This window comes from Cornus florida, unplaced genomic scaffold (genome assembly GCF_030987335.1).
Source record: "Cornus florida cultivar Cherokee Brave unplaced genomic scaffold, ASM3098733v1 CherokeeBrave_3.0.0_Hap2_Chr06, whole genome shotgun sequence".
Taxonomy (NCBI): Eukaryota; Viridiplantae; Streptophyta; class Magnoliopsida; order Cornales; family Cornaceae; genus Cornus; species Cornus florida.
Window position 1 is genome coordinate 87,854,322 of NW_026775576.1, and position 23,855 is coordinate 87,878,176.

At 39.9% G+C, this 23,855-nt stretch overlaps 2 protein-coding genes across 3 annotated transcripts; one reads left to right on the forward strand and one right to left on the reverse strand.

Moving 5' to 3' along the window:
- Nucleotides 1-10,311: 10,311 nt before the first annotated feature.
- LOC132312630 (uncharacterized) lies at nt 10,312-19,497 on the forward strand. Of its 2 annotated transcripts, XM_059811072.1 has the most exons (8): nt 10,312-10,471; nt 11,798-11,842; nt 12,207-12,411; nt 16,881-17,021; nt 18,157-18,265; nt 18,394-18,455; nt 18,932-19,035; nt 19,234-19,497. In XM_059811072.1, exons 3-8 carry the CDS (start codon nt 12,319-12,321, stop codon nt 19,340-19,342), a joined length of 618 nt encoding a protein of 205 aa, XP_059667055.1. In that variant the 5' UTR covers nt 10,312-10,471; nt 11,798-11,842; nt 12,207-12,318; the 3' UTR covers nt 19,343-19,497. The 2 variants fall into 2 exon arrangements, with proteins under 2 accessions (XP_059667055.1, XP_059667054.1); XM_059811071.1 differs by lacking the exon at nt 11,798-11,842 and having other exon boundaries at nt 10,313-10,471.
- Nucleotides 19,498-20,594: 1,097 nt separating this feature from the next.
- On the reverse strand, nt 20,595-23,770 carry LOC132312631 (uncharacterized). The gene is made up of 4 exons (XM_059811074.1): nt 23,658-23,770; nt 23,220-23,384; nt 22,659-22,863; nt 20,595-20,965 (listed from the first exon to the last, which is right to left on the reverse strand). The coding sequence occupies exons 2-4, from the start codon at nt 23,367-23,369 to the stop codon at nt 20,898-20,900; spliced, it is 423 nt and encodes a 140-aa protein (XP_059667057.1). The 5' UTR covers nt 23,370-23,384; nt 23,658-23,770; the 3' UTR covers nt 20,595-20,897.
- Between the last annotated feature and the right edge of the window lie 85 nt (nt 23,771-23,855).

Consider the following 23,855-nt stretch of genomic DNA (forward strand, 5'->3'; position numbering starts at 1 on the left):
TTTCTTGAGGAACGAGTCTAGAGTGACCCCTCGCCTATCGAGGACCTGCTAACTTCTTCAAACCTCAAGGACATTGCCTCCAGTGCCGTTGCTGCAGACCTCATGGATCTGTCTCTACCATCCTTTGACAGTTTCCCCATGACTAAGGAGGAGATACGGAGGGCTGAGGCTTTAAAAAAGAAAGCCAAAGATGCCCAACCCTTGGTCGTTATTAAATCAACTGAGGATGAGGTGGAGGTTGAGGAACCACCAATGAAGAAATCTCGCCTCAACCTCTCATCCTTTGGCAAGGGCAAGGTCCCTTCTAAAAGCAGAGGAAAAAAGGCTGGAGAGGCCGAACCTGAAGATGAAGTCAGGGCCTTTGTTCTAGCTGAGACTGGGGCTCCTTGGACTCCTTCCTTCACCAGGGCTGATAGGTCAGTCCTGCACTCAGGGGATTCTGTGATTACAGACCCTTCAGCTGCACTGGCGGTGGCTCGAGGAATGTGGCTCCCAAAGGACGAGGAAGCCATCAGCCAAATGGGGTTGGAGCAACTACTCCCCTCTGCCCCAGTCCGGGCCATAGAGGTTCGCAGTGCTCCTTCAGAATTATGTTACTCTTGCTTGCTTGTGTTTCTATTTATGCTTATATTTGCTTCCCTGTTAAACAGAGTCTATACCACACCATGGCCCTCTGCGCCACTGCTGAAGCTCAATCCCTCTCCATCAAGAAGTTGGAAAAGGATCTTGACAATGCAGAGAAGAGAGCCACTACTGCCTCTACCAATCTGAAGATAGCTTCTGAAGCCAAGGATGCGTATAAGAGGCAGTTGTCAGCCTCTGAGGCTAAGGTGGATTCTCTTCAGGCCGAGGTTCAACGCCTGACCGAGGCTCTTACTACTTGCTTCAAGGCGGGGAAGCAAATGCAGGGGCGCTACTCCTGTCTGGCGCACCTGGCTAGTGCTAAAGCGTTCCGATCTGGCTATAATCAGGGCTCAGGCCCTAAGACGATGGATCCGGACGCCTTTGACAAGCAGGTGGGGGTGCATTTCCCATACGATGAAGGGCCAGAGGCTTTGGAAGCTGAAATCCGCTTTGCAGAGATGGTGAAGGCACACCTGAAGGGTACTCCTAGCTCCCCTGCTCCTGCGGCTTCAACTCCTCCTACCTCAAGTCCTAATGTAGTGGATGCTTTTGAATCTACTCCCTTCGATCCGAAGAGGAAGTAGAACCATGTATTTTGTTTTTAAGAACAGCCTGTTTTGGGATAATGAATATAACTTTTTGTTTTAGGCTTGCCTGACTTGTTTTTACTGTATGTTTTTGATACTGTTCATATTTCTCTGACTGGTAATGTGTTTAAACACTAAACATTGTCTTTATGTTTCGGATTTATGCTATCCGTGAAAATGCAAGGATTGTGGGAAGAAGGAGATCCTTTTAACAGTTTAGTTGATATCGCAGGATGATTCATATGGACAATGATTTAACTGTTAAATGAACCCTCCTTGCCTTTTACTTGCCTGCAGTAGACGTATACATACTCTTTCCTTCTCGTGTGTTCCTGATGTGGGGTGGAGTATGATGAACTTATGATATATCCGCATCCACTGGGTATTAAACACTTGGAGTCCGGAGGAAAGAGTTCTAATCCGGGTACCAGAGGTCTAAAGCGAATTACTCCTCGGCACTGAGTGTGGAGGAATATTGCTGAATAAGACACTTAGGGTCCAAATCTTTCTCGGATACTTAGGATTCGAGGCGAATTATCCCTCGGCACTGAGTCGTGGAGGACTAGTGCTGAATAGGACACTGAGGGTCCGAAGCTGTCTCGGATACTTAGGATCCGAGGCGAATTATACATTCCCTGGCGTGGTGCCGGAAGGGGGTTTTGCCAAGCCGAACACTTAGGGTCCGAGGCGAGATTTTCGCCGAGCCGAACACTTAGGGTCCGAGGCGAGATTTTTGTCGAGCCGAACACTTAGGGTCCGAGGCGAGATTTTTGCCGAGCCGAACACTTAGGGTCCGAGGCGAGATTTTTGCCGAGCCAGACACCTAGGGTCTGAGGCGAAATTTTTGCCGAGCCAGACACCTAAGGTCTGTGGCGAATGACCTACTCTCCGGCGCTGAGCCTGAGGGGAGGTTTAAATGAATCACTCCTCGGCGCTGAGCCAGAGGGAAGGTTTTGCCGAGCCGAACACTTAGGGTCCGAGGCGAAAGAACTACTCCCAGGCGCTGAGCCTGAGGGGAGGTTAAATGAATTACTCCCCGGCACACCTAGGGTCTGTGGCGAATGACCTACTCTCCGGCGCTGAGCCTAAAGGGAGGTTTAAATGAATCACTCCCCGGCGCTGAGCCAGAGGGGAGGTTTTGCCGAGCCGGACACTTAGGGTCCGAGGCGAGAGAACTACTCCCCGGCGCTGAGCCTAAGGGGAGGTAAAATGAATTACTCCCCGGCGCTGAGCCTGAGGGGAGGTTGTGCCGAACCGGACACTTAAGGTCCGAGGCGAATGAATTACTCCCCGGCGCTGAGCCTGAGGGGAGGTTTGTTTTATATTTTTCCTCAAACCACTTATCATGAGGCCGAGGACTCAAAAATGATAGGAGGCCAAGAAAGCGAGTAACAGTGGCTGTGAAGTTTTCCATTTGTTGACTTTAGAGACCTGCCTCCACTGATACTCCCTTCTTGGCAACCAAATATTGTGGACCACGCATATATGAACCGCATTTCTTTTCTATTTTTATCCGATGTGGGACATAGACTAAATTTTGTCAAAAAGGTCGGTGTAAGGAATGCCTCTGGTATTGAGCTTGACAGCCTTAAATACCAGTGGGCCCTCCTTACACCGTGATTAACTATTTGAATATTTCCATATATAACAGAATGTGGCACATACTTTTTTGTCGATGTGGGATAGACAGGTTTAAGCACAGGCCATAACTCATGTTTTGTTGCTTTTTGCTTTTTTTTTTGTTTTGTTTTTGTGAAAAAATCAGACGAATGCCATGCATAGTATGGCCCCCCATTTTTATAAAAAGAAACAAAAATAGAGGAAAGTGGTACTGAATATAGAAGCAAAATAAAGAAAAGCTTGGCTGACTGTGGACATACGCAGCTTTATTTGTGAAGAAGTTGTAGCAAAATGGACAAACTTAACTAATGGAAATACCTTTTCAGGTGTATTGCGTTCCAAGTACGCGCAATGGGACGTCCGCCAGCTTCGGCCAAACGATATGCTCCTTTCCCCACTACTTCGATAACCCTGTAGGGTCCGGTCCAATTAGGTTCCAGTTTCTTTACATGAGCTGTCTCCTGCTTCAAAACCCAATCGCCTACCACAAAGCTCCTGAATCTGACGCGTTTGTTATAACTGTTACACACCTGCTGTTGGTATGCCGCGAGACGAATTGCTGCTGCATCTCTCCTTTCGTCCACCAAATTAAGGCTATGTTCGAGTTGTTGCTCATTGTTCCCCTCCAGTACCAAGGATGTCCGAAGGGTTGGGATTATGGACTCGGTAGGAATGACAGCTTCGGATCCATATGCCATAGCAAATGGGCTTTCTCCCGTGGGACGTCTTGGAGTGGTTCGATAGGCCCAAAGCACTTGAGGGAGATTCTCGTACCACTTTGTCTTCAATTTCTCCAATTTTTTCTTTAAGCACCCGAATATCGTGCGATTAGTTATTTCAGCTTGCCCATTACCTTGTGGATGACTAACTGCAGCCAATTTTTGCAGGATTCCATGTTCGCTAAAGAATTTCCTTGTACTTCTGTTATCGAGGTTCTTACTATTGTCCATTACGATGACTTTTGGTACCCCAAACCGGCAAATAATATTGCTCCAAATGAAATGCTTTACTTCTTCGTGGGTGACGCTAGAGAAGGCTTCAGCTTTCACCCACTTGGTGAAGTAATCCGTAGCCAGAAGCACATGTTCCTTTTTTTCCATGGTTTTGGGTAATGGTCCTACTATATCAATCCCCCATTGGGCGAATGGCCATGGATTAGCCATGGCGTGCAAACCTTCGGCAGGTTGGTACTTTATTGGACCATGGCACTGACACTTGTCACATCGTCTTGAGTATTCCTCGGCATTCCGAGCCAAGTATGGCCAGAAATAACCTTGGGTTAGAATTTTGTGTGCAAGGGATCTTCCTCCGGAGTGGTTTCCACAATCTCCTTCATGAACTTGTTTTAGAATTGTGAGAGCCTCAGTAGGGGTTAAACACTTGAGATAGGGACCGGAGAATGGCCTTCGGTACAACTGGTTATTGATGATTGCGTACTTAGCCGCGGTAAGCCTAAGCTTCCTTGCCTCATCTTTCTGATTCGGGAGAACCCCTTCCTTGAGGTAGGCCTCGATTGGATCAATCCAGCAGGGCTCGCGTGGTACTTCCGGGATCACCATCACCTCTTGCGGGGATTAATGCTGGGTTCTTCGAGAACATCGATTGGAACAAGCCGAATCAACTATTCATCTGAAGATGATGCGGCTGCGGCCAATCGATCTGCTTCGGCATTTTCATCTCGTGGTACCTGATGGAACTCGATTTGATCGAACTCCCGAATAGCACTCTCTACAGCATCTTTGTACGACTTCATACGTTCCTCCTGTAGCTGTTTAGCTAGCCAAAGTCCGGCGAGCATCGCCTCATACTCGGCCTCGTTATTAGTAGATGGGAAATCTAGCAAAATTGACTGCTGCAGCTTGGTACCCTCGGGTGTTGTGATGTCAATCCCGGCCCCTGCCCTTTTCCGGTTGGAAGAGCCATCAACTCGTAACTCCCAGTATGGCTCTTGAAGTGTCGGTTCCTCAGGTTGATCTTCGTACTCTAGTAGGAAATCCGCTACCGACTGCCCCTTGTGAGATACCTTCGGTGCATAGGTGATGTCAAAAGAGCTAAGTTCAATAGCCCATTTTGTAATTCGACCAGACAGGTCTGGTTTAGCTAGGATAGCCCGTATAGGGTGATTTGCAAGTACTACTATGCTGTGAGACTCGAAGTAATGTCGAAGTTTCCTCTTGGCATAAATTAACGCTAGGATTACCTTTTCTGTCTTGCTGTACCGTGTCTCGGCATCCGTCATCGTTTTGCTTGTGTAAAAGATTGGGTGTTGAACCTTGCCTCCTTCTTTGATCAACACTGCGCTTGTTGCTACAACTGATACTGCCAGGTACAGGATGAGAGTGTCTCTGGGCGTTGGAGCAGAAAGGATTGGGGGTTTTGTCATGTAGCTTTTCAATTGATTAAGAGCTTCCTGCTGCTGAGGTCCCCACATATCTTTGTTTTTAGATCGAATAGCATCAAAGAAAGGTTTATACTTATCAGATAATCGGGATATGAACCGGCTGAGAGCCGCAATTCGGCCGGTTAGAACTTGCACTTCCCTGCGGGTTTTCGGCTCCTGGTTCTGTATGAGTGCCTTTGCCTGAGCTGGGCTTACTTCTATTCCTCTTTTATTTACGACGTACCCAAGGAACTGTCCTGACGAGACGGCGAAGGAGCACTTGGTGGGGTTCAGCTTCATATTGTATCTCTTGAGAGTATCAAAGACCTCCTGGAGGTGCTTCGGGTGGTCATCTTTCCGTATACTTTTGACCACCATATCATCGATATAGGCTTCAACTGTATTTCCCAGCAGGTTATTGAAAATTTTATTGACAAGTCGCTGGTAGGTGGCTCTGGCATTCTTTAGATCGAAGGGCATCACTCTGTAGTAGTAAGTGCCCGTTTCTGTGATGAAAGCGGTTTTCTCCTCATCTTCAGGATTCATGGGAATCTGATTATAGCAGGAATATGCATCGAGGAATGTGAGCATTTCATAACCCGTCGTAGCATCCACCATTTGATCAATCTTGGGCAGAGGAAAGCTATCTTTTGGGCAAGCTTTGTTAAGGTTGGTATAATCTACGCATACCCTCCATTTCCCATTCTTCTTTTGAACGACTACTACATTTGAGAGCCATTGTGGGTATTGCACCTCTCGAATGAATCCTGCTTGTAATAGTTTATTTACTTCCTCGGCTATTATGCGATTCCGTTCTGGTGCGAACCGTCGGTGCCTCTGCTTGACTGGCCTGAACTCTGGGTTAACCCTCAGACTATGGCATGAGACTGTAGGATCGATCCCCACCATGTCCGAGTGATCCTAGGCAAAGACATCCGAATTGCACCGAATGACCCTGATCAATGCTTCCTTCTCTTCGGCTGTGCAAGATGAGCCAATGTAGGTGATCTTCTGAGGGTCTCCGAGGACTACCTCTATAGCTTCGAGGGACTCCTCGGTAGGTGCTTCAGCTTCGGCTTCTTCCTCTGCCTTGAGATACTTGGGCAGAAGATACTGTAACTGCTATTTGATTGCGTCTTTGGGATTCGCCTCTGACTGAGGTGATTTCGACGCTTTCTTTGCTTCATGTAGCGTTAGCATGTAACATTCTTTTACAGCAACCTGGTCTCCCCAGAGGTCGATGACCTCCCTGCCATCCGGGGATAAACACCTCATTACTTGATGATGTATAGAGGGGACTCCGTTCATACGATGGATCCAACCTCTCCCCATAATGAGGTTATAAGATGGATGAATCTCTGTCACGACGAAGTTTTCCTTCAGAGTCCTCTTTGCTGCAGTAACGGATAGATCGATCACCCCAAGCGGATTCACCTTAGTACCATCAAATCCCATTAGGGGGCTGGAAGTTGGCCTGATGGACGATGGTGAAACCCTCAACTGATCAAAAGCTATTTTTGTAATGATGTTGGCGTTACTTCCCGGATCTATCAGCACTCTCCTGATCATATAATTCGCTACCAGGAGGCTGATGACCAAGGGGTCCTCATGCGGGCGCTGGACTCTAGAAAGATCATTGTTACCGAATCCAATGTTGATGTTGCCTGGTGCAACCGTGTTTACCGAAGACAATCTTCGTAACTTATGAGCCTCTCTCAGCCTGGATCTGTACAACTCTTCAGACTTTTCATCATCCTCTGACCTTCCGTGTATAGCATGGATAACCTTTACCTGACCGCCCTCTACCCGTCGAGGGTTAACCTCCCGAGGTTTTACGTGCTCCTTCGTGGCGAGATACTCCACCAATTCTCCTCTCGCTATCATGCTTTCTACCTGTCGCTGTAGGGACCTGCAGTCATTGGTGGTATGCCCATAATCTCTATGGTAGGCACAATGTTTGCTTTTGTCCCTCTGCTCCAAGGGTTATTTCATGGGCTGAGGAGTCGCGAACCTCGTCTTATTCTCTTGGAATAGGCGCGCCAAGGTAGTACGGAGAGGGGTAAGCCTGTCCTCTATCCTTCGCTTTTTCTCAGACGCTTGGGTGACTTGTGTGGCGGTATGAGGAACCTTCTGCATCCTTGTGCTCACAGCTTTCTCTCGAGACTTGTTTTCCACTGTGACGAGGGTAGCGTGCTGTGCACGGTGGGCTACGTTTTCCTCCAACCGAATGTAGATTTGTGCCCTAGTGTTCAAAGTCTGCATATCGGGGGAGGGGGGGGAATATTTGACTAAGGATGTGTGAAACTTGGTTCCCTGGATCATTGCCAACTTAAATGTTTCGATTGCCGTGGCAGGGTGGCAATCTGCTATCTCCGAGGCCTCCATGTTAAACCTGGATAAAAAATCTTGCAGAGTTTCTCCCTTCCTTTGCCTTATGGTGAAAAGGCTGGCGATACTTTTCTTCTGCTTCTTATTTCCACAATACTGGGCTAAGAACATAGTGCACAAGGTCTCATAGTCAGGGATAGACTTGTGTGGCCTATTCCTGAACCATTCTAACGCTGCTCCGGTTAAACTGGTAGGAAAAACCTTACACATCCACGGATTGTTATGATCGTCCAGTGCCATCTTTTGCGCATAATGATCGAGATGCCGAGAGGGGTCTCCTGCCCCATCAAACTGGGTGAAGGATGGCATAGTGAACTTCTTCGGCCTCTCCACAAGGTACACCTCGTCAGTAAAGGGGGTCTTGACCAAGGAGTTTTTGTGCTCTCTAGCTATCTCGGCTGGTGTCTGGACTCTCAAGAGCTTCTTTTCGTCAAAGGCATCTTGTACGCGTGCGCCATCTGGAACGCCATTGGACCATACTGTAAGCCTATGGCTGGACTCGGCCTGTTCGTCCTGTGTGCGATGCGAGAGATTATCCGAAGCAACCGCCTCGGACCTCGTCCCTTGCTTTTGCTGAACCTCACTAGGTCGAGCCCCGTTGGGTGGTGTCTCGTTGGCTGGAGGCTCGTGAACCGGAGGTAAATTCCGGGTGGGGGGTGGTGCCGCAGCATCGCCTGGTGGTGGTTGTGGCGTTAGCCTGGCCATGGCCGTGTGCAGCGTATAAGTCTGCTGCTGAAGCGCAGCTATCTGGGCGACACTCGTATCGTTTGCTTGCCGGAGTGTCTCAAATTGGTGCAAGAACTCTTCTCGCATCTTTTGCATCAATTCTATCTGTTGATTCATTGCTGACTCTCTGTTTGACATTCCAGACACGACTAAAGGATTTAATTTGAAGAACAAGTGGGAGTATATTTTTATACGATTCCCACAGACAGCGCCAAAGTGTAGGTGCAAAATTTCGCTCAACCAATAATGATTGAAAAAAATAAAACAACTCACTCAAAAACAATAAAAATAAATAAGAACAGTGTATAGAGAAGCGTAGAATTGCTTGATCCTTTATTGGAGGTCTTAGCCTCTATTTATATACAAAAGATTGCAAAATTATGGTAGGACTCGCGTTGCTTACCCTCCAATTCTTTCTATATAACCATTCTTTTCTAATAGAGTTCTTTCCATTGTCGAATTTTCCATACATAGAACTTGCCTTGTACAGAACTTCCTATCAGAATTTTCCTTCTACAGTAAATCCTTCAAATGGTAGGACTTGTGCATTCTTGGGCTGAATATATTTTGATCCGACTGGGCTTGAGTAACAGGCCGGATGTTAAATACTCATAAGCTGGGCTGATGACTTCTTGATTCGGCCTTGATGGAAGTTGGAGGACAAATAACAATAGTCTTGGGCTGTAAATACCCTCAACTTGGGCTTGAGCATGATGGGCCTTATATGTCCTTGGAATGTAGATATGGGTAGTGGTGACGTGTGCGCTTTTTATTGGAGGGAGTTTTTTTCCCTCCACAGTGACCTTGTGGGCATGTACAAGACCCTAACATGCTACCATGTTACAAATGCATCAATGCACAATTACACTGCGTGAGTAAGGTTGGTGTCATAATAAGATATGTGGTATAAAAATAGAGGATCTATTCTGGTAATTTTTTTTTTTTTTTAATCCAAAAAATTATTTGGATATTGTGTAATGCCTACTCTCAAACTCTTTATTTACACAATAGTGATATTCTTTGTTTCTCTTTTCATTTTTGAATTCCTATCTAATGATTCGTAATCCTGGAAGTGAAGAATAAAATAAAAGGACTTTTTGTTTTCCTTACTTTATTATTTTTTTTTTCCCAAAAAATGACTTGGAGATTGTGTAATGCTTACTCTCAAACTCTTTATTCATACAATAGTGATATTCTTTGTTTCTCTTTTCATTTTTGGATTCCTATCTAATGATTCTGGACATAATCCTGAATGTGAAAGAATAAAATAAAAATGCCTTTATCGTTTTCCCTACTTAATTTTTCAAATTTCATAGGAATTTTATCTATTCCACGCTTAACCAAGGGTTGGGGAAATTGGACGGTGAAAGTGATGTACTTATATGTACTAAGGGTTGGAGAAATTGGACTGTGAAAGTGATGTACTTACTTGTACTAATGATATCTCAAAATGGTAGGAGGTCTTTTGAGTTAAAACTAAACTAAAGAATAAAAACTGTGCTAGCTAAGCTTAAAACTGACAATATAATACCATGTGGTGGAGTGAGTTGTTACAAATTAGTATTGGAATCGAAACTCGGTCTAAAGTGCGGCCAACAAGGACGTAGGGCCTATAAGAGGGGTAATTGTAGAGACCACTGTTGGCAAGTGTAAGAGACTGACATTTTAGAGGCTCCAAACCCAACTGAAATTGTGGTCAACAAAAACATTAGAGAGCACATTGGGTCCCTGAGAGGGTAATTGTGAACAAACATTTGTGAGTGGGTAAAAGACACTGGCATGCTGAGTGCTGGAACTAGAATGTGACCAGCGACGACATTGGAGGCATGCATGGGCGGATTGGAACTTTTATTTAATTTTTTTTTATTTGCTAATTATTATTATTATCCGTTTCCTAAGAAAAAAAAATTGAAATTCAAAACTAGTCTTGGGTCAAACAGATTTAATTCAAGCCAAAAGGGTAATATAGAAAATTTAAGCATAAAACGTGAAGAGAAATACGAAGACAAAGCGAATATCGAAGCTTTGTTGCTCTTGTTTGCAGGTGAGAACTCGAAAGAGGAAAACACGAGAAAGAGCGACCCTCACTCAGTCTACTCCTTCAACCATCTCGTACACAGCTATTCTTCACTCTTTCATGCACAGAGTACGATCCTTCTTTACATTTATTGCTTTATTTTTTTTCCAACAAATTTATATTCGTTTTTCAATCTGTACGCTGTGTCATTCGTTATTGATCTGGGTCTTCCTACCATTTATGGTAATTCCCAAACCTTGATAACAACTGGGTTTTTGTAAATTGAAATGGTTTAGTTACACAAAGATCGTGCGTGATCTCCTTTCGTGCTATTGGGTTGAGATCTTGAACGTATTTTGGTTGCTAGATTTGATTTGATTCTTCTTTTTTATCTATTTTTGAAATTTGATTGTGGTCTGCATTTTTTGTTTGTTTAGCATCAATGAATTGACAACTAGATTTTTATGTGTGATTAGTTGTTCTGAAAGATCATCTGAAACACATCTGATTATAAAGCCATTGATTGGGAAGTGAATAGATGTTATTTGGTTGAATTGTCAAGCTCATGGAGGCAACAAAATTGGTTTTGATGGCAAATAGATCGCACTGCCCCATTGTGAAATATGCAAATTCTGTAGTTTTATCAGGAAGAACTAAGAAGTAGGATGCAGATGTATAATTTTGTTGTTTAATAGAATCCTATTTTCTGTTTTAGTAATAATGATTCAAGCTGATAAGATGATACCCAATAAAGTATGGCGCACCCTGCAGTGTTGCCTTACCAGACTACTAGAAGATGTGGCTTTAGAAGACGGACAGGAGAACATTTTGTTTTGCCAGTTCCTTACAGTTGGGATGGATTTCAATGGTGATGATATTTTGATGATAATCATGAGTTTCATAGCCCAAATTAGTTTATAAACGCATTGATTATGTTGTGTAGTAGATGCAAGTCAGTAAGTGTTCTTATTTGGCAGATTCTTTGCCACCCCGTGATGTTAGTATGTACTTTTTAGTACCATCCTTATATATGTTACTTCTCTAATTCAGTTTTGATGACAAAATATCTTCAAGCAAAAAATTTGTGTCATGTATCATGGCATAATCATCCTTTTAAAAATCTGAAGTCAGAGATCAAGAAAGATGTTGCCACAAATTGAACTGGTGCCGAAGTTTTGATCTATGTATGTGGTTGTACCATATTACCATGCTTATATATCTTAATTAAACTAAGGGTAGAAAATTAGAAAAGGTAACAGGATCTATACATAGGCAACTAAATCGTAGCAGCAAGGAAAGGTCATAATTATCATATGAGGTGTAGTTTGATGCTGGTTGCATTATGCCATTTCATGATGAAAGCAGTGCACTGTATAGTATAGTCGTTGCATACTTTTTGTGTTAATATATGAATGTAGTTCTGGCAATATAAATGTCTCCCTTAATGTGCTGCAGTTGGGGAGTGTTTTGAAGTTAATAAATCTGCTTTTACCATCATCAGTAAGTGTTTATTGTCCTTACCAATTGCTTGTAACAACTTATATCAGTGTTGAAATATTCAATTGAAATAAATGAGTGAATTTTGAAGCACTTCAACTTCAATTACAACTCATCATGGATTTCGTTTACTCTTTTGGTCGGAGTGCATCTAAAAGAATACATTAGTCAGTTGTGAAATGGGATGATAGAGTGGATTTCAACGAGACTGAACCTTGAAAATTATAGTGGTGTTGTGTTATAAAAATTAAAGTATTTGATTTCAAACTTAATTGCAGTCTTTGTTTCTTTTTCCTTTTTTTTCCCTTCGCAATGTCCATGTCATCTTTTAGCTTTGAAATTTTGATCACTCATTTGTGTGTTTCAGGATTTTAACACCATGAGCGCAAGAGAGATAAGGTTAGAAATATGAGGCCTTTCTCTTTTTCCTTTTGAAGGTTACAGAGGACAAATAATAGAAAAGACAAAACAATACAAAGATGTTTTCATTGTTTTATGGACTTTGGAAATACATCTTTAGTAAGACGGAGCTTCATGTTCTTATTCTTGGCATCGACAAGGCTGGGAAAACGGTAATGCTTTCATTAATCGTCTTTTTAATTATTTCATTTTTTGAGGTAGTTTCTGAGGTTTTATCACTGACTCTATTTCATACTGAATTCATTTCAGTTCATTTCATGATCTGCGATCTGCTTGTGCCTATATATCTATCTCCTTCTGTTACACTGTTAGAAACGTTGATTTTAATATTGATTCCAAAATTCATTGATATAACTATAACATACGTTGAACCATAGCCCATCTATTGGTCCTTTAATTTAACCAACTCAATGAACTCATTTCTTTTTTTTTTTAAAATCTTAATCTTCACCATGGTTTCCTAATAATTCTTATTAAATTACTCGTGTATCGCTCTTTTATTGGCAAGAAGAAGGCAAAGTTGCTAATAACTTATTTGTTATTGTGGCGCATTTGATGGATGAAAGTTGGGAGGGATGGACTTGCTAGTCATCACTCACTCATTGACACCACTCTTCCTTTTGCAATTATACTTCATTATGTTGTACCTTATGCTTCAGTGAAATGTTTTAAGGAATGTTTGATGCCTTCCAATTAATCAGGGTTGGTAAGGAGAAAGAGTGACCTTCTAATTTCCAAACACGTTTAACTTCACTGATGATGATCATGGCAATCACGTTTTTTTTGGGAGCATCTGATCTTTCTGAGACAGTAGGTTTGTGACGTTAAGATTACATACCTTCATTTAATATTTCAAATCCACTGAAGTAGGTAGCGCTTGTGAGGGTGGCTAAATCAAACTAAATAGAACGAAAATACCTGCTACTCTTCTAGTTACTTGATCAATGTTAGTATACAAGAATCTCTGTGATCACCTTGAACAATACAAGAATCTCTGAGATCTATGTGCCAAAAGCCAAGGGCTTGATCAGTTCAAGAAAGGAAACGATATACTAAATTCCAAATGTACTGTATGAATCTTGGTGAGAAATAGCTGATTAAATGCCTTTTTCTAGTCTCAATTCATGATGTATTGAGATGCAAAATTCAATGACACATTGATTTAGGAACCTTTCTATTAATGTGTTTCTCATAGACAATATGAAAATATCAACTTAAGTACAGTTTTAGGTACTCAAAAAATATGTCCACCAAGTAGTAGTAGTAGGTGAATGTATTTTTAAAATTCAAATTCACTGGGCATGTCAATGACGAGAGCTATGTTTTTTTTTTCCTTCTCTTTCTATTTTTATGATAGGTAAATATATCATAGAAAGGCGCTCAAAATGACAAGAGCTATGTTAAGTGAAACCATATAATCTTTAATGATATATGAGAGGTTCTGGTTTGGTCTGCTTTGGTGGTTATGACCACACTCAGGACCACGAGACAAATTTTGGTCAGTGGAGAATTGAAGTTGATAGTGGGGAATAACCATCGACTACACCTTTAGGCCTAATCTTAGGCCTTGATTCACCCTCCGTAGACGAACCTTGTGGAGGAACCCTTAGGTTTTTAGGGCACTGGATTCTCAAGCCGACATTCTCACTTCCGCTTCGTCCACCGCTGCTCGCGCAGGTGCTTCCCTGTAGGCGGAACGCTCCCCTACTGATGTATTTTTACATCCCACAGCTTCGGCAGATCGCTTAGCCGTGTTCATCTTCGGCTCAAGAGCGCTCGATCAGTGAGCTATTACGCACTCTTTCAGGGGTGGCTGCTTCTAGGCAAGCCTCCTGGCTGTCTCTGAATGGAGAGGAGGGATAGATTACTTGTATGGAGCACACATGTAGCACATCAACTCTTGTAGTTACCTGTTGAAAGATATACATTTCTTCAACTTGAAAAAGATATTTTGCGTAGTTGATAAATATTGTATAACATGGCTTTATACTTTTTCATAATTATTCCATGGCTGCATCATTTGGTTTGGAGAAGGTTGAATTTGACGTTTGGTGATTTGTTTGCTTCTTTAACAAGTTACTGCAACAAGAAAAAATATGTTGAACAGTTGAAGTGAAATCTTATAGAAAAAACTTGTGGATGTGTTCGATGGTCACAATCTTGTGAATCCTTCTCATGAATCCAAACATTTACAAATGATAATTATTATTCTTTGTGGGAGTCAACTTCTTGTGATTGTATAGAGGACCAACGGGAAATTAACACTGTTCGGTGTAGGTCTTCACCATCAACTATCAAGTGGAAACCTAACACATTTAGAGTTTTATGTAAGCAGCATAGATATTCCATTTTGGTCAGTTCCATTGAAGAGATGAAGCTTGTTGTTAACACCCTTGGTCAGGTTTGTTAAGAAGCTAAGGCCAAGTTTGCACATGCTTTGTTTTGTTTTGTTACAAAACATGGAAATGGCAACAAAAATATGTTTGGATACACCTTTTTGTTTTGTTTTGGTCCAAAACAACCCAAAACACATTCAAAACACATAGGCTAAAACTAAGTAAAAAAAAAGAAGATGTTTTCTGGTGTTTTTAGGCACACCTCCAAAACACGGAGCGAGGTTTGTTTGCGGTTACTGTACACTTAAAGAGTGGCGGTATATAAACCTTTTATCCGTCAAATTCACCTCGCATATTTTGTTTTCGGCAACCCTCTCTCTCTCTACGTCCAACGACAAAGGTGACGGATTGGAGGAGCTTGTGCCGGTGACTTTCTAAAGACCTTCTGGAGCCCAACGGACGGTCTCTCTGGTGAACTTCCACCACAGAGTAAGATATTTCTCACATAGAATCGTTGGATCTACGATCTCTATGGCGAGGAGGCCCTCAAGTTCGGTCAGGTCCCACTGCCACCCACCTCCGCCGGAATGAGTCTCAAGAATGGGTATTTTAGGACCTTGAATGGGGAATTCAGTGATTCACCATCTGTGGCAGCACAGACGAAGGCCCTGCTGTGGAGATTTTGTAGTCGTGTAGTGTCGAGGAGCTCTATAAAGGGGCGATTAATAAAATGAAGATTTCGTTGTGGATGACTGGTTATAATTGGACGACTTTTCTTGAGTTGTTTCATTTTAAAATTTTTTATTTATTTTTGTTTGATAATGGGTTCATTCTTGTAGATTGTAATGCAATTATGAACTTTTTTTTATTGCAATTTCTGTGATTCAATGTGAAATGAATTAATTAACAGTAATATTGATAAGTAGAATTACAATGAGTCAGTAGAATATTTAACTTGATGTCTTTGATAAAATGGTGAACTATTCAAGTATATTCTACTAAGGTAATGTATAGCTAACCAAATGGGGGCTTTTCAGTTTTTCCTTAGAATTTTTCCTAAAATTATTATTGGTACTTTTTCTTAATTCCTTTTCTTTAATAAAATTGAGAACATTTTTGGAGCATACCATTTTTGAGTCAAAAATCACTAAAGAAAATTTTGTGCTCAATATTTATAGAACGCCAAACCTATTTTGTTTTGTTTTGTATTGTTATTTTGTGCAACATTTGTACATCGTCAAACATTTTTTTTTTTTTTCTCGATAGCAAATCAACACAACACGTTTTTCTCAAACAATTTTATGAAAACAACTCCGCCACCAAACAAGGCCTAAGCTTAACTGTAGACATACCAAGCTCAATTTGAGTATCAAGCTCAAATGCTTAAGAACAGAAATTTGTGAAACACCAGGCTAGGCTCATTCAGCTCATAAATAATTGAGATAGGTATCATGCCATTGTGACAACACAATCCCATTCCTAAAGAGAACATGTAAAAAGAAATGTTGGAAGTAATCTAATTCGTGTGAGGTATGATGGAAAATCTATTAAGCTTCTGGAGTGTGTTGTAATATTTAAAGGCAAAGGGAGCATAGTTAGTACGCCAATCACTACTACTGCCACCATGACCTAGGACACTATGCTTTTTTCTGCATGCCAATGCCACAGGACAACTACCATTGCCACACCCCACCCCCACCTCAAGTTGTACGATCACTTATATTTGTTTTGGGCAAACATATGGCATTTATCCCTGTAGCTTGTATTATTTGTGTGATAGAGTAATAACTAATAGACATTAAATTATAAACATATTATATCATTTCATCATATTTTCTGAACTGTGAAGTTGCTTATACTCAGAAGTGATAGAAAGCTTGCTTTCATCACTAATTAATAACCACTGTTCAGTTGTCCTGGTGGCATTGGATACATGGGAGTTGGGATTGCCCCTGGTATAGTTGGTTATATGTAATGGATATTGTGCATACTTAAAAAGGAATTGTAGAACTAATGTCTGGTTTGTGTTAAAGAAACACTTTTCCTGGTTTAATCCAATGTTATAAATTCGTTTTGTATATTAGTAGTGTTTCTATGGACTACAATTTCTCTCAGCTTTAGTATTGTTTCTATTGACTACAATTTCCCCCCAAGCATATATTTGGGTTCCACCTATATTATAAACACAAATGCACATATGTACACATACATTGTGCATATGACAATGTTGGAGACATCTTCAGAAAGTCTTATCTATACTCATTTTTGTATCTATAAATTTGTAGAGTCTGCTGGAGAAGTTGAAGGCACAATACTTAAACTTGGAGGGCCTATCTCCCGATAGAATTGTTCCAACTGTGGGACTCAATATTGGTCGTATTGAAGTGTCAAATACGAAGCTTGTGTTCTGGGACCTTGGAGGCCAGGTTTGTGAACTGCACCTACAACTGGTGATTGAATTGATAGTTATATGGGTTGATATTCTCCTTTTACTTTGATGAATTTTCTAATGCTGTGCTCTTGCCTGTTTTAACAGTTCTGAGAGTTGTAAGAGCATTATCTGATTCCGTCTGTCTTTTGTCCCCCTTTTTTTTTAAACTTGTATATACTAATTTATTAGAGAAAAGATAATATTTAAATATTTGACCTAAGAGAGATTGTTTGATAATATAAATATAATATTAACATGTGATAGATGCCATTAGTTGTACTGGTTCTACGAATGGAGGGTGCTAGGAGGCTAAGAAGAGTAGACTATATGCTTACCTGGTTTCTGGGATTATTTTCACTATGACTTGGTAGCCCAGGCTGGGAGGGAGGGAGGGACTCAGATATTTACAATTATTTTTGGTGGCTCCAGTTTGGACTTCCTGAATGTGATCCCTCTGTTTAGCAGATCTTATCTGAATCCTTCTGTTTTTCCTTTATCATACTGAACTTATGTGCTTAAGTGCGACATTAGGTACTATTCACCTGAGAGTTTAGAAGTTAAGAAGGGGAGGCAATTGCTGTCAATTAGTACATGGGAATTCAAGTGCTCATGTTGTGTAGCTAAATTTTGCTAACATGAAAAGAGGGGATAGGATCAATTACATGAGTGGTCAATAGATCTTCTAGAAATTCCATTTATTTTGATCTATCAATCAAGGCTGGGGAACGCTGGTTATTCATCCCCATTCATAACACACTTTGGCATTACTCAAAATGTGCTTTCCCGTTGCTGAAAAAATAATTGCTGAATAGATTAATCTGAAGTACCTTTCAGTTTTCTGATTAAAACTCTTTTAACGTAACTATGGAAATGGTCTTTCATGTAGTATCAATTCTTTACTCTGGGCTGCATAAGCTCTCTTTACCATTTAAGTGTTAAAAAGTTTGCAAGTCAAAAAGAGGATTCAGCTATATTCGAGCTGCCAGATTTGACTTTTGAGGTGCTTGAATACCCAAGGAAAAACCATAATATCAAATACAAGCTCATTCATCAGTCATGTCACTCATGTTTAATATGTTCTGAAATAGTCTTACGAAGTTGTCACTAATTCAAGATCTATATTCTGTCAGCCTGGCCTTCGTTCAATTTGGGAGAAATACTATGAAGAGGCACATGCTGTAATATATGTAGTTGATGCTGCCAGCCCATCGCGCTTTGAAGATTCAAAATCTGCCCTTGGTAAGTCATGTTTCAATCATTTGAATTTGTGGAATAGATAACAATATCATGATGCCCAATGTTATTATTGGTGAAGAGTTTTGAATTTATATTAGAATGTTTCACTAACACTACCAATTTGTTGTCAGAAAAGGTTCTTCGGCATGAGGATCTGCAAGGAGCCCCTCTTTTGATATTGGCAAACAAGCAGGTGAGTAAAGGTGTTACTTCTTTTACTCAGGAGAGAGGAGAGGGCACCTCGATCAGATCAGCAACCAAATCATAAATGAAACATATTGTTTATGTTCAGAGAGTTATAATAGTTTCCCCCTTTTGGCTGTTGAAAAGTTATTTCTTTCACAGATGCATCAGCTTTGTGCATTTTCTTGGTAGACCTATCTCTCTCTCCATCATTTTCTATGAAAAATGGTTATTATGGGACTTTGGAGTGTCTCCATTTCAAGCTGACTTGGAAATGGGATTGAGTTACTCAATGTGACCCATAACTAAATTAATGGGATAGAAAGTTCTGAAATTTGGACACCCCAATCTTTAACTACTGTATTATGCAGTCTCATTTTCGTATTGAATTTTAAGTATACATCTTTCTTATTTTTCCTCGTTCTTTTGAATTTTAAGTGTATATCTTTTGAATCACTTCATTATTGTTTATCACTTTGATGGCAGGATCTTGCTGAGGCTGTCTCAGCTGAAGAACTCGCTCGGTACCTAGATCTTAAAAAGTTGGATGAAAGGGTTTACACATTTGAAGCTGTTTCGTCATATGACGGGTGAGTTGAAAGCTTATGAATTTCAACCCTTGCCAAGAAAATGAAGATACAGAGAAGTAAATTTGGAATCCTACAGCCATTTAGATTGAATTGGTTTTTGTAAGATCCAGATTTTCTTCTTCTTCTTCTTCTTTTTCTTCTTCATAAATGGACTTATTATGCGAACACAAAAACATTATAGTTTGGAATTGCTTGCAGGATGGGAATTAAAGAAAGTGTAGAATGGCTTGTGGAGGTTATGCATAGAAGTAAAAGAACTGAAATGTTGAGAGTTCGTGCGGGTTTAATGAACCCTGGTTCAGCTTAGAAGAGATTATATCAATTTACATTTTATTGTGCACCACATTTGCTTGTAACTTTTGTAAGTAAATCAGGGTTCAACTGTGATCCTACGCAATGTAACTTTGATCAATTGATTACATCTTCAGCCAAGTAATTTTGAGAAATTTATTTGAATAATAATTACATATTAGTCACTTGAAAAAGAAGATTTGGTAATATTTACAGTAGTGGTGCAATAATAGAATGAAGAAAAGTGTAAATGGAGAGCCTAGCTCCTCCACTAGAGAGAATTTGTTTCTTGAAGGGTGCTTATTATGATCTTTTAATGCGGAGGAGGAATGTATCTCGGCTTTCTTTTGGCGGTTGTTGCTTGAATTGGTACACCCCCTCCTCCGTGTTTGTGGAAAGATCGGGAGGATAGAAATGAATTCTTGTTCATATGGGATCATAGTTTTCCTCTTCTGCTAAACACTACAGGGCAAAGATTGAAGATTTAGCATGGAAATCCAGAAATAACTGTGACATATGGTTATTATGAAAAATAAAGAACCAATACATATTTTTGTGAAGTCAATCCGATCTGAGCTTAGCAGCCTTGGCCCATTTCTCAGGTAGGTTGTTTGGGAAATGCTGCAGTTTTGCATACAACATTGACACTGAGCATATGAAATTAGTGGCCATTGTTTTGGACAAGTGATTTTACCAGATTTTATTGTAAAATTCTATCCGTATATATAACCTCTACTTTTGAAAATGGAGGTTGAGGGTTCAAGATTTTCAAAGGAGCATAGTGGGTGTTACGTCATTTGCAAACCCCATCAACCTTCTAAGAGAGGATTAGTAGATGAATTCATGGCATCATAAACTGTATGTCAAGTCATTCTTGCATATTTTACGCACCTCTCTTTATCTGTATTATAAAAACAGGTTTAGTAAGGGGGTGTACTTGAACAAAACTGAAACTGTATTGTAATTGTCACAAAGTACATGAAGCCGTGACCACTATTTTTGCATTTGAAGTGGGGAAAGACTCAAAAGAGTAAAAAACTTAACCGGTGTTCACAAGAACCTTCACGAAATGCTCGACTATTATTTCAAATCAGATGGCCAAAGTACTATGGTCCATTTGGCTACTTAGGAAAATGAAAATCAAACCAGAATGACTTTACTGGTATTTCTCTGTTTTCTGCCACAGTGAACCACCAGACTACGGCAATTAGTTAGGTACGTTGGGCATTCTTCAAATCATTTAACAAGAAATGGTTGAAAGAAGCATGTTTGTGTATTCAAAACACAATTAGTAACTAACAAAAAAATAAAATAAAATAAAATAAAATACAGGAAACAAGAATAGAGCCTTCAACAATGCAGAGGTCCAAACTGCCACTTGCAATAATCTTTAATGATATGTACAAAACCTGAAATTTCAAGCTCCCGTGTACATCATTCAGACAATAAAGAAGTAGCAGTTACTTTTGGCAAATATCACAGAAACAAAGGTGACTAGAACACAACAATGGAATCCAAGTTTGCTGGCTAAGAATTCAACTCCAACACTCAGAAAGCCCCAAAGTTGAGTTTCATCCTATTTGATTGGGAAAAATGGAGCCTGGCACGCTGACTCTCTCCTTCATTATTGGTTGTGGTCCTGCAAAGAGAGGAAAAAAAGAAAGAAGAGAGTACATGTTTACAAGTTTATTTCCATCGGGAAAGGCATAGATCGATGAGGATGAATACGATCTTCAACACCAACAAAATGAAAAGCTACGGGCAATGAAAAGATTAGACTATGACAAATAAAGATTATAATCTTTATACTAACAATAGCAAAAATTACAGAATTAAGACGGAATCATATGAATGAGAAAGAACAGTTACAATAAATTCTTCAATTTTGAATTTACTTTGTAAAAATTCTGTTCTCCATAGGCAAGGCAGGTGCGGCGAACTAGAGCAATAAAAGAAATTACATCTTTCATAACCAAAATTAAAGCTTCAGACTTCATTTTTATTTTTGTTTATTTAATATTCAAGTTGCATGGCTTCACTGAAAGCAGCAGATTCACAAAGTAGTAAATCCCGTAAGCTCCTCTTTGGGGCAGATTCTGAAAACAAAGAAAGGTGGTGACTCCCTCTACAGACAGTATCTCCAAAACTACTAACTGGTTATATTACCATTTTTATTTTTTTATTATTATTTTTACAAAAAAGGACTAACTGGATGCATCTCCTCTGTTCATGCGGAGTTGTGCTCCAATTATTGACAAGGCAGTGGTGATCCATGATTTTTGTTTACCAACAAAAGTAGGGAAAAGAAAAAGAATAGCTTTCCACAATACATTTCACATCCTTTTCAATAAAATTGACAATAATAATAATAATAATAATAATAAAAACATATACAAATTTCTTATGATTTCCCCTATAAGTCAAAAGCATTGCATGACAGCCACATTTAAATGCTATTAAGCAACATTGTCCCTAACAAGTTTTCATATTTTGGTTAAGCGTTAACTCTTCCAATACTTTGAATTCTTTTCTGAAAACTTACCATTACTGATTCAAATCCATAAAGTTAAATTCATACAAGTATTCTTATAAAGACTAAAATTGAGTGCTTATATGACAAGTATTAAACTATAGACACTTGAACAAAATTTTATATTAACTTACAAATTTTATACGAAGTTTTCAGGAAAAAAATTAAAGTTAAATTCATAGAAGTATTCTTATAAACTAAAATTGAGTGCTTAAATGACAAATATTAAACTATTGACACCTGAACGAAATTTTATAAGAACTTACCCAAGCACAAACATCATTGACCATCATATCAACAATGTACTTAACATCATACAATGTACGTATAATGTACTTAACATCATAGACCACCTTTCTTTTTCTACTTATAGGCAAAAGGGTCACAAAGGTGTTAAAGGTGTGAAATTTGCACACACAATTCTAGAACAAGCTCCAAAAAGCTTGACCAGCTGAATAAGCACACAACCTCCATAATATATGAACTCAATAACAACTTGCATAACCAGAAACAAGAGAATGCAACGACCAGCAAGCTCCTCTTTCTCGGCTCTCTTCTCAATTTCTAGATAAAAGTCGCACCCACTTGTCTTGATAAACATTTTGCCACTAAAACATAATTTATTAATTGCACTATGTATTAATAGCACTACACTGAATAAATTATTTACTCATGCTGGTTATAATTTCTCCAATACACACTTTGCAAACAAAGTATCATTATATGGATGGCATGTCTTTAACTCCAATTAATTCTTTTGAGTGCGGATCCAGAAGCTTCATAAAAATCAAATAAAACTTACTGGATATTAGCGCCTTTGGTCTGGTCTTGAATAAAATCCGGTGCCGAATGATTCCAATGACTTCCAATTCTACCCTCGACGACTCATGTTCATTGTTCCCTTTAGCACCTAAATCTTTCATTTTTTTCAATACCAACAATGGCTTCTTCAGGGGCACTTTTGACCCCATCAATTCGTGATACCCAACAGTAAAAGTGTAGATTTCCTGAACAAGAAAAAGAAAGATAAAACACACACACAGCTCTAAAACTTGTTAGATACCCTAAAGAAACACTCTTTATAAACAATGACTAACTACTTGGACAGACTTATTATATGATCTTTTACCATATCATTAAAAACTGAAATTGCACCTCAAAAAGCATAAAACTTAGCTTGAAATCAATGCCAAACCTAAGAGCATCAAAATTAAGTGCCCAACTCCAAAATGATCAAATCCACTTGAGCTAGAAGCTTAATGTTCAAATCCCTCAAATTTCATTTATTATCAAACACAAGAACACAAGTCTAATTTATTATACAGAAGCTTTTTAACTATAATTTTCTAGTGGGAATCCAAACCTGAGAAGAAGGGCGACAAAGTTGTCCGATTTCGAGGTTTTGCAAGCGATCTTGGAAGGCAGACTGAGCTTCAACGACGCCCTGCAATTCTACAATTGCCCATTCTGGGCAATTCTCTTCTCCGCAACTACACTTAACTTGAATCTGCATTTTTCTGTTTTCTCTCTGCAAAAACAAAAGAAAGAAAATGCAGGACCAAATTCACCTTTTTAATTTGTTTTCCCAGAAACGCTCAGAATTCTGAGACGATCAGATGACATTTGAGAGCTGTAGATGAATGTATGTGTCAGTGTTTATATGTATATATACATATCTATATAGGATGGTACATAGGGTTTCTAAAGATTAGGGCTTTATATTTGCCTAATCGAATTGGAAGTGAATTTTTGTGTTGAAGTCTTGAACAAAAATCGCAAGATGTACAATTCGTGTTCATACCGATTAATTAGGGCATAAGCGTTGAATTTGGCGGCAAAGCCGATTGCACTTCCAAGCTTGCAAGTCCTGGGGGCGATCGTATGAGCCCCCCATTGAACGAAGCTAAACTTTACGGAGTAGTGAGTACACTTCAGACGCTGTCGTTTTGGGCATCTAAATACAAGGACCAAAAATAGAAAAATAATATATATATATATA